Here is a 17,130-nt window from a genome sequence, read left to right as displayed (position 1 = left end):
AAAGATTTTTCTATTTTAATGCCAAAAAATGGCATTTTTGCATCAAAGGGAGATAATTTGGAGCTTTTTCAATGATATGGCCACACAGACCACAATTAATTCCTCTATCAGTTCTTTATAACCTTTTGCATCATTAAAAAAATTGCACCATGCACTTTTGTCCAATTTTTTGTGTGTGTAATGTATTGTCCTAGTCCAAATATATATCCAAAATTCAGAAAGATTGAAGCAATCACTTTTACAAATTTAGCCAATACACATCCATACCCCTATTGACAAGTCAAGAGATGTTCCGAAAACTGTAAATATCACCTTTTTGCACTTGACCTAATCACTCATTCCATATCAAAATCAGTTAAAATACAACCTCCAAAAATTTATTTGACCTCTCTTCTTTCATTTCCACCCAAAAAGATTTAAGGAATGAGTGAGGAAAGGAAAGAAAAAAAAATAAGGAAAAATACACTCTAATTAAAAGGAACTATATTCGTGGACAACGAAAAGCGGGGTCATTAATTGTGGTCTTGGGCCTATTAGGGGCCTAAAACTTGACCAATTCTAATAAAACTTGGCATGATTCAAGCTTAGTATATTATAAAACAGGTTACAAAGTTTCAAAGCCATATGATACCAAATAAAAACCAGGTGCTCCGCAGGGCGCAGCTTTATACGACCGCAGAGGTCGAACCCTGAACAGTTGGGGCAAGTATGGACAAAACATTCAAGCCTGATACAGCTCTGAATTTGGATTGTGATCAAATATTTGACATTACATGGTTTTTTTTTACACAAAACAAATGTCAAGATTTTACAAATCAATTAAAGATTTCTTCTTCAAACTTTTTAAATCTAAAATTAAATAGTTGACACAGCATAGGTTTCTGACACAGAATGAATGTGGTCTAATGAACTTAAAAGTTTTTTTTGCCTTTGAGCAATTCACTATGCTGTTGAATATTAATCCTCTCAAAAAAATGTTTGAAGAAATTTTCTTTTTATTTATGAAATCTGAAATGAGAAAAATTTAAACCCCCCCTTTTTTTCACATCCCCGTTTCCCTTTTTCCAAAACTGATATCAATTCAAATTTCTAATGGAGTTTGCAACAATAACTACTCTTTTAAATACATCATAAAATATTAAAATGTAAAATGAAGTGCTTGTTATCACTGAATGGTAAAGATTGGTTGGTAGTAAAAGTGAATATACATTGTTTATTGTATAAAACAATAAAAAAAACTTCATCAGCAACATTTTATATTGGCAAATTTCCAATGAAGTTATTTACATAAAGTTATTGGCAAATAAAAATAGAAAATGACATCATAGTCATGTCTGGCAAATGTCCAACATACATTATCTAAAAACATTTTAGATAAGATAAGGAAAAAAAGCTTCATCAGCAACATTTTATATTGGCAAATTTCCAATGAAGTTATTTACATAAAGTTATTGGCAAATAAAAATAGAAAATGACATCATAGTCATGTCTGGCAAATTTCCAACATATATTATCAACTTCTATTCTATACAAAGAAAGATAACTCCAATTGAAAATTAATTGCTATTGCACAATATTGTGCAATTAGATATTTCTTGCTATTGTGCAATACTGTGAAATTGAAAATTTCTTGCTATTGCACAATACTTGATATGGAATCCTGATTTGGACCAACTTGAAAACTGGGCCCATAATAAAAATACATATTTAGATAAAGCATATCAAATAAGCCCAAGAATTTAATTTTTGTTAAAATCAAACTTAGTTTAATTTTGGACCCTTTGGACCTTAAAGTAGACCAATTTGAAAACTGGACCAAAAATTAAGAATCTACATACACAGTTAGATTTGGTATATCAAAGAACCCATTTATTCAATTTTTGATGAAATCAAACAAAGTTTAATTTTGGACCCCCATTTGGACCAACTTGAAAACTAGGCCAATAATTAAAAATCTAAGTACATTTCTAAATTCAGCATATCAAAGAACCCCAAGGATTCAATTTTTGTTAAAATCAAACTAAGTTTAATTTTGGACCCTTTGGACCTTAATGTAGACCAATTTGAAAACGGGACCAAAAATTAAGAATCTACATACATAGTTAGATTCGGCATATCAAAGAACCCCAATTATTCAATTTTTGATGAAATCACACAAAGTTCAATATTGGAGCCTTTGGGCCCCTTATTCCTAAACTGTTAGGACCAAAACTCCCAAAATCAAACCCAACCTTCCTTTTATGGTCATAAACCTTGTGTTTAAATTTCATAGATTTCTATTTACTTATACTAAAGTTATGGTGCAAAAACAAAAAATAATGCTTATTTGGGCCCCTTTTTGGCCCCTAATTCATAAACTGTTGTGACCTCAACTCCAAAAATCAATCCCAACCTTCCTTTTGTGGTCATAAACCTTGTGTTAAAATTTCATTGATTTCTATTTACTTATACTAAAGTTATTGTGCGAAAACCAAGAATAATGCTTATTTGGGCCCTTTTTTGGCCCTTAATTCCTAAACTGTTGGAACCAAAACTCCCAAAATCAATCCCAACCTTCCTTTTGTGGTCATAAACCTTGTGTCAAAATTTCATAGATTTCTATTCACTTAAACTAAAGTTATAGTGCGAAAACTAAAAGTATTCGGACGACGACGACGACGACGACGACGCCAACGTGATAGCAATATACGACCAAAAAATTAAAATTTTTGCGGTCGTATAAAAATGTGGCATTTTTTATATCTGAATTTTGGGTGCTGAATTGTGGCGTTGAATTAGAACAATTAAAACTATCAAATTTGAGCTTCTAAAAACCAAAAGATACCAAAACTAACACTTTTTAATGTCTCTATGTATAAGTTAACATCTATTTAAAGCAACAGAAAGCATATTTCATGTATCAGACTTATGCAAAATGGCCAGAAGTTAATTTTATATGAGCCTGTGCCAAAAAATAGAGGTTTTCAATTAGGGTGAGGCCTTATATCAAATGTAATATTTTTCACTTACCACAATTTTCTGAAGTTGTTAAGTTATCAAACAAACTTTAACAGGTTATAAATGTACTTTTGATGGAAATATAAGTTTCAAATAGCATAACGCATGTGGATAAAATGGTCTTTAGCAATGTTATGCTTAAAAAAACAGATTGCCAGTTTAGGCCGTTCCCCACATTTGCATATTTAAAAGCATATAAATGATATGGGAGATGGAGATATACTTCTTTTTGCTAAAATCTGTGCTCAGATATGATAAAACATGGAGCCTGGATGTAACAAGACTGTCACTTTCAACTATATATGCAGACAGTATGGTCTGATGCAAAGTTTATTAACTTTACTGTTTAAAAACTGAATGAAATGTCAGCCTCAAAAGGCCAATATTTAAACCACTAGCTATCCAACAGAAGAAAGTAAAGGTAGTCTGTGAAACAGAAATGGTTAAGCAACCAGTAATAAGTGTTTTTGATGTAGGTTCAGTGCAATCTGTTTTGGAATACAACTTTTAAGTGCATAGAACTTAACATTTCACCTGCTGCGTATACTGACCGTTAGACTTAGACTATTAAAACAGCACATTTTGCACTCTTTTTATGTTTTTATCTACTTTTTTTTGTGTTCAGAGTTCACAAATAAGTTAAACAACTGAAATAAATACCACAAACACAAATAGATATCAGAATAAACTGTCAGAGAGAAATTAAGCATGCTGTTTTTGAAAAAATAGTGAAAAAAGTGAAAAAGCTACATTTTAGGCATTTAACCTGAAAAGTGACTTTTTCACAAAATTTCTATCAAATGAAAGTGAAAATCATTTCTTCTCATATAGTTTGACAAATCAATACCAATAGATCATTCAGAAAAGATGCCAAAGTAAAAATTCTAAATTTGCTGAAATGCACCTCTTAGGCCACAGACCACAATTAATTCCTCTATCAGTTCTTTATAACCTTTTGCATCATTAAAAAAATTGCACCATGCACTTTTGTCCAATTTTTTGTGTGTGTAATGTATTGTCCTAGTCCAAATATATATCCAAAATTCAGAAAGATTGAAGCAATCACTTTTACAAATTTAGCCAATACACATCCATACCCCTATTGACAAGTCAAGAGATGTTCCGAAAACTGTAAATATCACCTTTTTGCACTTGACCTAATCACTCATTCCATATCAAAATCAGTTAAAATACAACCTCCAAAAATTTATTTGACCTCTCTTCTTTCATTTCCACCCAAAAAGATTTAAGGAATAAGTGAGGAAAGGAAAGAAAAAAAAATAAGGAAAAATACACTCTAATTAAAAGGAACTATATTCGTGGACAACGAAAAGCGGGGTCATTAATTGTGGTCTTGGGCCATATCTTCATTTTAAAAGTCATCTGGGGACAAAACGAAATGATTTATTTGAATGATGTTTGTACCATATGATAAAGTAACAACTACTTAAGGTAATAAATAATATTTGTAGTGAAAAATAAATGTTTAATTTTTTTCTGAATTTTTTATACCCGAGCCTCCTTATTAAAAGTTCAGATTTGCTTTGCATTATTGTTTTGATTCCAAAAGTTAAGCATATCATTTAATTAAAACTTAAATTACAAACAAGGCAACACAAATATCCTAAGATTGACAGGTAAAGATCTTTCTGCAACATTGGACAGACTCAGATTTATATTTTTATGTTTGTGCATTGTTTTTTTTTTAATCCTGGTATAATATTTATTAGGGTAACCTTACATAATTCCGTAGAGATTTCTAATTTCATAAAATTTGTTACAAGTAAATATTTCTCAAAAATACCACACATCTGTGGTAAAATCTCCAAAAATACTCCCATACAAGTGAGAGGTTTAGCTAGCTATAAAACCAGGTATAATCCACCATTTTCTACATTAGGAAATGCCTGTACCAAGTCAGGAATATGACAGTTGTTTTGAGCTTTTGATTTTGCCATTTGATAATGGACTTTACGTTCTGAACTTTCATAGGAGTTTGGTATTTTTGTTATTTTACTCTTTCCTTCTTATAAATGTTTCTATATAACAGACTGTCATACTTACACTGACTTCAAAATCTCTGAGTGTTTTCTTAGCTTCAACCAAATCTTTAACGTTTTCTTCCTTCACCAGCTTGGTGATGAAATTCTTGGCTTCTGATGTGTCTAATGTTTTGAGAGCTAAGAAAATAGCCTTACTGATCATATAATCTTTGCCTTCTTCTACTTCAGTATTAAATACCACACCAACCCTCAAATCATGGGAATGTTTCTATAAACAACAAAATAACAAAAACTCATAACTTGTTTTTTTTTCAATCAAATGCTTATAAAAACATATACACATATTTGAATCATGAAAACCAAATCTTTACTCTTAATTAACTTCAGTCAGTATATACAACTGCAGATGGACAGATTAGCATTTAACAAAAATTAAACTTAAATTTTATACAATGATAAAAAAATATCTTAGCAGAAATCAAGATATACTAAATATTAAAATGTTAAGATATATTATATAAAACTATCAAAATAAAATCTTGTATCAAGTCTATATCTTGTATATTAAAGCTGGGATTCTTTTGTTTTTTGTGTGAATTTGATACGTTGTATACAAAAATAAAAGATATGGACTAGATATAAACCTACCAGCTGCTTAATAGCATTATATAGGAGTTGTCTCCCTTCTGTTGTTTCTACATCACAAACCACCCACATGGTCACTGCTCTTAATACTATGTTATCTGAAATAAGAGAAATTAGAGATTACTGTCAATGTTATCTTTAACTGAGAATTATTTAAATGACGGTCAGACAATGAGAATGCAATATACCCCCACGCCTAGAATGTGAGGTATAATTTATGTTTGCTATCATTTGAAGCAGATTACCAGGATAAATAAATATAGCACCATTTCATTTTTTTTTTTAAGTTGAAACAAAGATTGTAGGATCATTTAGAGATCACAAAAACATACCCATCTCAAGTTATACTATCAAAATTATATTCCTTATATATATATATCATCTTGCATTGTGCTTCCACTGTGCATATTTAAAAAAAATCAGTCATGTGGAAGGAATTGTGCTTTCAAGACAATATAAACATTCAAAACTTTATTGGGTACATAAAAATAGTGTTTCACCTCTTCTCTTTATTAGGTACTGTAAATTCAGAAATTATTGCGAGGTTTTCATTATTGCGAATAATGCGACAGAGTTGTAAATGCAATAATTAAAACTCGCATTTTGTATTATTTTATCTGAATTAAGCAGGACTTTTCTCAAAATCATAAAAATTTAAATCACATTTAAGTTTAAAATGACAAAATCGCTATAATAAATGCACGCAATAATTTGTAAATTTACAGTACATAAAAATAATGTTTTACCTCTTCTCTGCATGTATTTCATATTTTCTGCCATAACAGCTGTCATGTCATCTGAAGTAAGTAATCCAAATGTATCCACATCATCAAAAGAGCCACCATCTGAAATAATAGATGTATAAAATAACCTCAGAAATTCTCAAAACATTTTGTCACTTTTCTGGACATATTTGTGATAGTTTGACCCTGCCAATTTTTTTTATTTATTATAATATATATATAACAGCAAGCAGAAGTATAAAAACTGAGCTGTGCATCATAATGATGCATGTGGATAGAATTCTTAAATATATCTGCATGCGAAGACAAAGTTGTGGCCATTTTTAGAATTCTCCTCTTATTCTTCTAGGAGCCTCGTTTGCCAGATGGTCTGAGATGTTCATCTGTAGTGATCCCTAGCCTGTTAACACTGAGGTTGTTAGTCACTAGTGTGGACTCCACTAGAAGCAGGAGCTCTGGTGTCCAATCTTAATCCACTAAGATTGCCAGTCTTCCTGCTGAGGGTCATTGACTTCCATGGGTTCTTTGGTTTCCTCCACCACTGGCCTTTTTATTAATGCAAAAGATCCTGAAGGTGGTTTTAAACACCAACAATCAATCAGCCTCATTTATCTGTTACCTGTAGTCACATTGATTGATCTATTCTTCTGGACGCCTCTAAACATTATTTAACAAAGAGGGTTTTTTTTAATTTTCTCTTTTAACAAATATTCCAATTAGAAGTGCCTTACCAATATTAACCGTCAGGTCTAGTGTTTTGACTGGTGGAGACAGAACTCTAGAGTTTAATCTGGGTAACACATTACTTTTCTCCATCAACCATTCATGTATATTGTTGCCATCATGTAGGTTACCCTATAGAATATATTAAGTTTATAAAAAACTAAATAATTGATTATAAAATCATTTATTCTTTTCTTAATTTTTCATGTCAAAAAGACCATTGATCAACTTATCTTTCATAAGGTTAAAAAATATTTGGAAAATACAGATGTTTATAAGTCTTTTTTATACCTTTTATCATTGTTTTTTTTTTATTTTATCAAATATTTTTAATTTTGTTTCTTCTTTACAATAAAACTGCAACTTTCTGAGGAATTAACAAGTGGATAATTTTAATAGTGTAAAAATATGCAAGTGTTCGGTCAACAGGAAGTTGTTGAGTGATGAATCTGAAAACACATCACACGGTATAGCTGACTTGTATAAATCCTGAAACCAAATTTCAGAAATCCTTGTATTGTAGTTCCTGAGAAAAATGTGCCGGAAATTTTCAACTTGGTTATCACGTGTAAAATAGTACAAGTATTCGGTAAACAGGAAGTTGTTGAGTGATGAATCTGAAAACGCATCACACAGTATAACATACTTATATAAACCTTGAAACAAAATTTCAGAAATCCTTGTATTGTAGTTCCTGAGAAAAATGTGACGAAAAATATTCATGGGATGGACGGACTGACGGACGGACGGAAGGACAGACAGAGGTAAAACAGTATACCCCCCTTTTTTTCAAAGCGGAGGTATAAAAAGTATAATACAATATAACTAACCCAAAGTTAATATAAATAAACCTTTGCAACTGCACTCTATATATAACAATGCAATATAAACATTCTTAGCAATTCACTTTAAAAAACCTTTCTAATCTACACAAAATATGCTTAACATCTTCACAAAATATTCAGTTCAAAAGGACACTGACATAACCATGTTTTACTAAATGGAATTGATATCTTACATTATAAACTGCTTTCTGTATATCTGGTGTCTGTGCCATGATCTCTGATACAACTCCCTCTTCAAATGTATTCTCTGTTAAATATTTATCCTTCAGCGGAACACCATTCAATAATACCTGGGGGAAATCCTTTAGTCCGGCTCTTTTTATATAATCTAAAGCTGCCTAAAAAAGAAATTCAGAATTTCTTTTTAAAAAATTATAACAAAAGCAAGATTAATTTTCATGCATGCAGTTTCTTTTGTCATTTTCACTTCTACAGTCATATTTATAATCATATCAAGAATCTTGAAATTTCTGGACCTTTTTGAAAAAAATTTAAAGGACCAAAAAGCAAAGTTGATGTTCTGTAGAGTACTGGCAAACAGTCATTTTAAATTTATTAACATCAATAGAATGGTAAAAGGTCTGTGGTAGTTATTTTTAAACTTAATTCTATATTTTCCCATAAATATTTATAAAAACTTACCTTTCTGCTTGTATCATATTCATCATCAGAACCAAATATCATTTCAAAGTCATGATCTTTATACTTCTTTTGAAACACTTCAACAACTTGTTCTGGTGCAATGGTTCCTGACTTCACTTTTTCATACACCTGCATTTGATTAAAAAAAAAAAGTATAATATCATAAATATTCAATGATTTTAAAGTGCAAAACATCTTTTTATTAGCAATTTCTCTTTATAAGACTGATCTAACTTAACATTAAAGCTGAACCTTACAATTTTAAAAGTCAACAACCCGTATCAATATTTTGCACGTTAACCAAATGTACAATTGCTACCACACAACTGTAAAATGTCTTCTAACTGTCTTCCATTGACACAGGCAACAAAAATGTACTTTTAATGCTAATATTTTCATATACTTTGATCAAATCAATACTGTTGCGATTTTACTTACATCAGTGACAAATGATAAAGCCTTTCCATGATTCTCTTCTTGACTAAGTATATCATATGCCCTAGACAGGGCCACACCTGCATCATCATGTCCTGTGACCTTCATATCATCATTGGTTACGAATACAACAGCTACTCTGATTGGTGCACTGTGAACAATGAATGCTTCAGCCATTTTAACCAGTTCTCTACTCTCTTTATCCAATGGATCAACAATGAAAACCTATATAGAAAAAAATGTAATCTACTTTTATAAAACCAGAAATAAGAACTGTATCTGATGTTATCATTTCAATATCTAAATACAATATGAATAAGAGAAAAAAAATGAACTGAACTGACAAACTAAAGATTAGGAATAAACCTCCTTTTTAGTGAAGTTCCTGCTAATACACTTATGAAGAAAAAGAAAAAGAAAGGGGAAGATTTCAAGTTCAGCATTTACAAAATTAGTTTAACATTCTCACATGCTCAAGTGCCAAGCCATGAACCAAGTTTGTAGTTGCTTGTGCTTTTTTTTTCTTAATTTCAATATCCATTTAGATTTTTTGAGATTATCAAAGTTATTTGCGAGTCTCAAAGAAAACTTTTTAATAAAAGACTATGTTAAGATAAAGCTTGAAAACGGGTTAAGATGGTTGTCTATTTTTTATTGTCGTATTGTTTTAAACTACAGGTAGATCTCTAGATGTCTCAACTTGTCTTCTTGTGTTGCATGTTGCATATCCAATTTGAACCTAAAAGATAATAATCAAGTTTCTCATATCTGTAAATAATATAAGTAAACTAACTTGTATCTGCCTTTTACTTACCAAATGAAATATATTTCTAGCAACATGTCGTAACATCCCTGGAAAAGTAGGTCTCAGTAAATCTTGTACACTGCTTGGCCAGTTACTATACTTCTTGTCATTTTCTAAATCATTTATGTACTGAAAAAGAAATATAAATGATGTACCAAGTTAACACAATGTCATGTTATATTAAAGTGCTTGTGACCACTGAGGGGGTTATGATTGCTTTCATAAAGCATTGTGATTTAAACTTAATTTCATACAGATCAATTCATACACCCATGCACTACTTTCTGAAACTACTGATTAGTTTTTAATTAAATGATTTTCTTCACATGTAAAGTAATACACATATATCATATATAAATTGATTAACATGAACAAGGATTGAATCTAAAGAATGCACATCATTGCACTATGTTATGACTCACCAACCACAGGTCAAATTTAAATGCATGTTTTGAATTCATACCATTGTGGAAAAGGGGAAGTAATTCATAGTATTCGTTACAGATCAAATAAATACTGATTCAAGAGTTTCAAAAGAGTCTTATGGAAAGTTGTTTGAACAAAATCTTCTTATATCTATCAACTCAATTTTGTTTTTTTCTGTTTGAAATGGTATTTCTTCCTTTTAGTTATACCACTACAAAAATTCATTAAAAATGAAAATACAAATTCATTTCCACAGAATACAAAAGAACACTTAAAACAGAAAACAGAAAAAAACTAGACGTGCTCAAGCCACACGAATGGCCTCATCTCAAAATGTTGAAAAATCTGCAATTTCAATAACCCATGTGGACACAAACATGATGGCAGTCTCAAATGTCAAAAATCAGCTCAAAATCTGGAGGAGTATAGAAAAAAGTCTGTATAACTGTGATTTTCAACAATTTTCAAAGTTATTAACCCTTAATTTTGGCCAAAATTGGCGGAGCGAAATGAAATTTAAACTTGATCTGTAACTCATTTTGGTTAACTTACATTCCATTAATCATCCCAATATCTGAAAGCTTTAGAAAAAAAGTCTGTATAACTGTGCTTTTCAACAATTTATCAAAGTCCAAAGCCCGTAATTTCGGTAAAAAATTAGCGGAGCCGAACGAAACTTCAACTAGATCTGTAACTCATCATGTTTAACTCACATACCAAAAATCAGCCCAATATCTGAAGGCGTTTAGAAAAAAAACTCAGAATAATGGTTTGTTGCGAATGACGGAATGACGGAATTTCGGAATTATGGACAAGGGTAAAACTATATGGCACCGACAACTTCGTTGCGGGGCCATAAAAATCTGTTGAAAAGGCATTACTACGAATTTTGTAGGACATTTATTTTACTTACTTTAATGGCAGTATGCCTTATATCCAATGCAAAATTTTCTGTTTCTCCTGACAAATCTAATTTCATCAACTGTGATAAATCATTTCCCTAAAAACAATGTAAAATACATAGCATCAAAAATCATTATTACTGTTTTCAGATATAAAAAGTTCTTTTAAGAAACAAATAAATTCTTTATTTACTGAATATTCCATTGCAGATGTTATCGCACAAGTATGCATATTTCAGGAGATATCAAGAACAGCACATACAGTTTTGAACTACTGTGTTAAAATAATTACTAATTTCTATAACTGCATCTCATGAATATTAATTATTATTTCTGAATTCCATAATAATAAATTTATACAAATTAATAGTATATCTATCATGAGTAGAGTAATCTCAGTTGTATATATAATGCAAATCATAATTCAAAATCAGAACATCTATTTTTAACAGTTTATAATATTTTCTAAGTACAAATGAAGTAATAAATCATTAAAGAAACTCAATACCTTGAAACCTAAAGAAAATAATCCTTGCATGAGTTTAGCCTCTGATCTCATTACATCTAAGAATGTAAACATATCATATACATCTATATCTATTGGTAGACCATTAACATACAGGGCAGCGTCTCCTGCTGATATACCATGGTAATTCTCAAAATACTAAAAACAAACAAAAACACATTTTTTAACACACAATATATCTACAGAAGCTGTTGTTTGTAATAAAAAAATAAATATAGCCAATCCATGAGGACAATAAACATAATTTAACCAACTTCTTTACATTTTTTTTTTAAAACAAATCAATGTGCATCATACTTTTTTTTTTATCTTTCTTCTAACCCACAAATAGAGTTTAATCATCTGTTGCCCTTTTCACAAAAAATCTTACAGGACTAAAATTGATTGTAAGTGATACTAGAATGTTCATATAAATTAACAGGTATTTTTAAATAGTACAATTTTTTTTGTGAAATTGATTGCTGGTATTCAAATTCAACTTACAACAGAGGCAGATATTAGTAATATCTAAAAAAAAAAAACAGCATACCTGCCAACTTTAAAAAATGCCCATTTGGAGTACACTCAAAATGGCTCTCATAGTTCTGAAAAACCTTCAAAGGGGCTTTTAAATTTATTTTAATGTTGTTTATTTGCTTCTTCATACTTAAACAATTATATTCCTTTTGAATTCTCCATGGGGGAAATCCCCTGAAAATAGTGACAGTTGGCCCCTAATGCGCCTCGAAATGAGGAACTCAAAAGTCACTTGTAAACAAAAAATCTCTATGTGGTGATATTGGACATGTTTCTATTTGTTTACAAATGACTGAGCTTAACCATTTGTGGTGATTAGGAAAGTAGAGGAACATAGAATGAATAAATGTGTAAAAACTATGGAGCTATTAAATGTGTTCAAAGTATTAAATTTTCAAAGAACTTATTGTGTTAAAAAGCGGATTTTTTACCACAAGGAGCCGCATCATGAAAGGTTGTTTGGAGTATGCTAATTTACGGAAAAAGTAATCTCACTTTGTACCCCGAAAATTTAACCACGTATGTGAAAATGTCACAGCTTCAAAACGAGCTATCATACATATCCAAGTTTACGATATGGACTGAGCTACAGGAAAAAACGTTACCATTACCGCCTATGTAAAAACAATCAAAGATATTGACCCAGGTATGGAACAGAATTTTTGATAATAAAAGGGCATAGCTCTCCAAAGAAAACACTTCATATCTGCTATGATCAAACTAAACTTGCATTCAATTGTTCATGAATTTATGCAATAGTTCTAGATCTTTTTCAGGCAGGATATAAAAATACATGACAACTGATACACTGCATATAACAATGTTTTCATTTCTTTTTAAATGAAATTTATCTGAAATCAAGATCAGCAGATTTTCTGTAGTAACTCTTTATAACATATACCTGTTGATTTTTCTCTATTTCTTTTTTCATTTCTTTCTTGACTGGTACTTTTACCAAAGTCCTGAAATACAATTCGGTAAGTTTCTGTAAATTTGCAACACTGAACCTAAAAAATGCATCTTTTATATAAAGATAATTCCATAATTATTTCTTCAAAATTTGATATTCAATTGAGGAATGAAAGTTTCTCAAAAAATGTTTTGGTCATATTATAGTATTATAACGCAACTATTCATGAAGAATCAGACACATGGTCAGGTTAATATGTATACTATAATTTTTAAAAAAATACCAAACAACATATACCTGGCTACAGAAGGAAAGTTTTGGCTGATATCTTGTAACTTTTTCAGAGCTTCTGGACCTTCAGATAACAATACAGTTTGTGCAGCCTGCAAACTCAAATCTGTTAAATAAGAAGGAGTACAATTCTGTTAACATTTGTTACAAATGACATAAACACACTCAGTCTTATTCATATGTATTAAAGTGACATGAAGTACTCAACTTTCACACCATTAAAAAAGAAAGTTATCTTTTATATCATTAGGTTTACTGAACAATGATATTGAAAAATATCAACTGCAAGTCACAATGTGTTGAATCGCTGATAATTTATTATATACATATAAACTGAAAACTAAATATTCTACTTATAGTTTTTCTTACAATAGTTTTAAGCTGGGTTGTACTAACGAAGTCAGCTGGAGTTCTACACTTCTTTAGTGACTTCACTGATAAGTTTTTTACATGTCTCAAAGCCATGATACTAGAATTATGGATCAACTGAGCAGGATGAATTAGGCACAGGGAAGTACAATGAATAAAAATATCAGTACTATTTTTGTAAAATATATCCTTGGTATCCAGAACAAAAAGCAATTATTAAAATGTGGAGGATCAGAAACCTTTCCTTGATCGGTAAAATCGTAATTCTTAAATCACTTGCAATATCGAAGCTTATTTATGTCATTTCATCTACACATGTACCAAGATCTTATGTAATTAAAATACAAAGGGACATTAATAACTTTTTATGGAATGATAGTACTCCGAAAGTTAAATCGGAAGTTATTCAAAAGTCTCCTAGCGAGGGGGGACTGAAAGCACCAAATTTTGAAGTACAGCTGTTATCCTTTCGTATCATGTGGGTAAAACGATTTTTGTCAGAACATGACTCTAAATGGAAACATGTTTCCAAAGCATTCTTCTCCCTTTTTGATTTAGAGGACTTATTTATGAGCAGATGTGAATTTGAGTTTTTAAATTTAAAAGCACCTCTTTTTTATATAGAAGTGCTATCTGCTTGGAAACGTTTCAAGGGTATTTTCATCCCGTTAAATGCATTTCATGTTAGAAAAGAATTTATTTGGTTCAATCCGTTTATCAAGGTTAACAGAACGAGTATTTTTTACAGATCTTGGTACACGAAAGGCATAAGGTTCATTAATGATATTGTAGATGATAAAGGCGAATTTTTGTCTCATGACGCTATTAACAAAAAATATAATTTGAATGTTACTTTTGTAGACATTCTTTCTATTAAACTTGCTATACCACGTGACTGGAAAGATTTGTTATTACAACAACACATGTCACCTAAGAGCAACTCTTTTGGATTCGTTTTTGAGCATGAGAATAAAAAAATGCCTATTAGCAAATTATATACTAAAGATGTATATTCACTTTTTATCGATCGGGTAAGTGTTTCTCCTATTTCACAACAAAGGTGGGAAGAAAGTTTTAATATAGAAATTAGTGACGAAAAGTGGAACAATATTTATTCACTAGCTTTTAAATGTACTATTGAAAGCAAACTACAAGCTTTTCAATATAAAGTGTTACACAGAATAGTCTCACATAATTATCTCCTTGAAAAATATAAACTTTCTTTAACTAATGAGTGTGCCAGTTGTAAAGAAATAGAAACTATAGAGCATAAATTTTTTGAATGTATAGAAATAAAACGATTTTGGAGAGAATTTTCTAATTGGTGGCATTTAGTCTTTGGAGTAAAATTTTTTTTAAATAAAGACAGTGTCATTTTTGGTATATTGAATTCTGATAACTTAGTGTTAAACTATTGTATTTTACAGGCAAAATATTACATTCATTATGTAAAGTACACACAATTAGACAGATTGTTTATATCTGTGCAAGCTTTTCTCAAATTTTTGAAAAGACGTCTGGAGATATTAGAATATTTATATCTTTCTAAAGACAAGCACGAGTCATTTGTCGACAGATGGGGGGAATTTATGGAAGTTATTAATTAAATTTTATTCTCGATATGATCATGTATATTTAATGTATTCCAAAGTATCTTTTACTTGTATCATATACCGATTATTCACATCATTTACTTGTATTTGTTTTTACTATGTCTTATTCGTAAAATATCAATAGTATGACTATGCCATATGTCAATCACTTATATATTGTAAAAATGTATGTATGTATGTATGCACTGTAGCTTGAACACCAAAAAGATCAATAAAAAATAAAAAAAAGACGTTAAGGAAAAGCCAAAAAAAAAAAAAAAAAAAAAAAAAAAAAAAGCAATTATAAATTACATTTCCAAATGGTTTTAAATCCAAATGTAGTTAATACAACACTCTTTAATCATACCTTGTAACTGCCATACTTTCAATGCAGTCAGTTCTGTAGAAGATTCTCTAAGATGCTTCCTAAATTGTTTCAAATCATCCTGTTTTTCTGGGTACAAATCTCTAAAATTGTACAAATAAAATATGTACACAAATCTGTCAGCTTTCTATGATATAGTTATTTCAATATTGGTATAACTCTACTCACAATTTTGTTATCTGTTATAAATTATAAGTTATGGAGTAAAGAGCTATATCTGTATGCTCTATACAAAAAAACTTTTGTTATTTCAGTGTTGGATACCAAAAACAATAAACAGCCAGGGAAGATCCTAAAAAACTAGTTTGACCCTGTCAGATGTTTTTGTGTCTGTCCCCAAGCAGGAAACTCATCAGTTATTGTCTAGTTATATCTTAATGTTTTTTGTCATCAATGGGAATTTGCTGTTGATTTCAAATCTAAGACAGTTTTTTGTTAAAAGGAGTAGGTTCAGTAGGACCCCTTTTTGGCCTCAAAATATAGCAGTTTTAGAAAATTGTGAAAATGTAATCGTTTAGATATTTATTGCAAAGTAGAATGCTTCTGCTACATAAATATGGGCTGTTTTTGACAAAACAATGCACATATATCGGGTACTAGCATCATTAAGTCATGCTAAATTACTGAAATCTTCACAATTGTAGCATTTTACTTAAATTTTAGACGGTTTCCGTCTGAAATGAAAGTGGCCGCATTCGTGTTCATTCATAATATTGAAATGTAAGTTGTATTTGATGATAATACATAATATATATAAAGGTTGAGGATGAACACGGATGCGGCCACTTTCATTTGTGACAAAAACCATCTGAAAAGTGACGATTTTGGGCATATTTGATAGATTTTTCATATTTAAGCTTGAATCGGGGCGTTTTAAATGACTTATTAAGTTAAAATCTTCCCCATCAACTAATTGAATCAATTGAAATAGACACTTAAGTGGTTAGAAAGTGGCTACAATCTTTCGTTAGATGAACTTGAAAATTGAGGCCGAAATCGGCCCTTACTGGACCTACTCCTTTATTTAGGATTATTTAGACTAATGACACTAACGGGATCGCCACATTGTATAGACACTTGAAGACCATTGATATTAGACTTCTTATGGATTTTGTGTATTTAAGTTGCCTTCAAATTTCTGAATAGCCAACATCTCTGTTCATTCATAATTTTTGTTTTCCCTCTAAAAAATCGAGATTCATCTTTTTAATATATGATTTTTGTATAGTTGTAAATGTTTATTTGCTTTGACGGGTAAACACCAGGTAAATAAAATTTCTCCTTGTGTAAATTCACTATATATTTAAACGTTATTCTGTATTAAAGAAGTGTTTTAATAAGAGTACATCTACATAATCTAGAGATTTTTTTCTGT

The 17,130-nt window shown here is 30.4% G+C and overlaps 1 protein-coding gene across 4 annotated transcripts in view; it reads right to left on the bottom strand.

Moving 5' to 3' along the window:
- The window catches only part of LOC139516811 (UDP-glucose:glycoprotein glucosyltransferase 1-like), a 49,933-nt gene that overhangs the window by 24,273 nt on the left and 8,530 nt on the right, over positions 1-17,130 (bottom strand). For all 4 annotated transcript variants that reach the window (XR_011663027.1, XM_071307132.1, XM_071307133.1 and 1 more), the window contains exons 9-21: positions 15,738-15,838; positions 13,416-13,515; positions 13,110-13,170; positions 11,675-11,830; positions 11,178-11,264; positions 9,848-9,967; positions 9,037-9,258; positions 8,599-8,727; positions 8,130-8,294; positions 7,120-7,243; positions 6,392-6,490; positions 5,649-5,743; positions 5,062-5,268 (exon numbers count right to left, since the gene is read on the bottom strand). Coding sequence is in view for 3 of the 4 variants with exons in the window: in XM_071307132.1 (XP_071163233.1) it covers positions 5,062-5,268; positions 5,649-5,743; positions 6,392-6,490; positions 7,120-7,243; positions 8,130-8,294; positions 8,599-8,727; positions 9,037-9,258; positions 9,848-9,967; positions 11,178-11,264; positions 11,675-11,830; positions 13,110-13,170; positions 13,416-13,515; positions 15,738-15,838 (1,666 nt within the window). In the remaining variant the exon portion in view is untranslated. The remainder of the gene's footprint in view (positions 1-5,061; positions 5,269-5,648; positions 5,744-6,391; positions 6,491-7,119; positions 7,244-8,129; positions 8,295-8,598; positions 8,728-9,036; positions 9,259-9,847; positions 9,968-11,177; positions 11,265-11,674; positions 11,831-13,109; positions 13,171-13,415; positions 13,516-15,737; positions 15,839-17,130) is intronic.

The sequence above is a fragment of the Mytilus edulis genome, chromosome 3 (assembly GCF_963676685.1).
Source record: "Mytilus edulis chromosome 3, xbMytEdul2.2, whole genome shotgun sequence".
NCBI lineage: Eukaryota > Metazoa > Mollusca > Bivalvia > Mytilida > Mytilidae > Mytilus > Mytilus edulis.
Note: the sequence above shows the minus strand (reverse complement) of the source record. Positions and strands in the feature narration are given on the sequence as shown.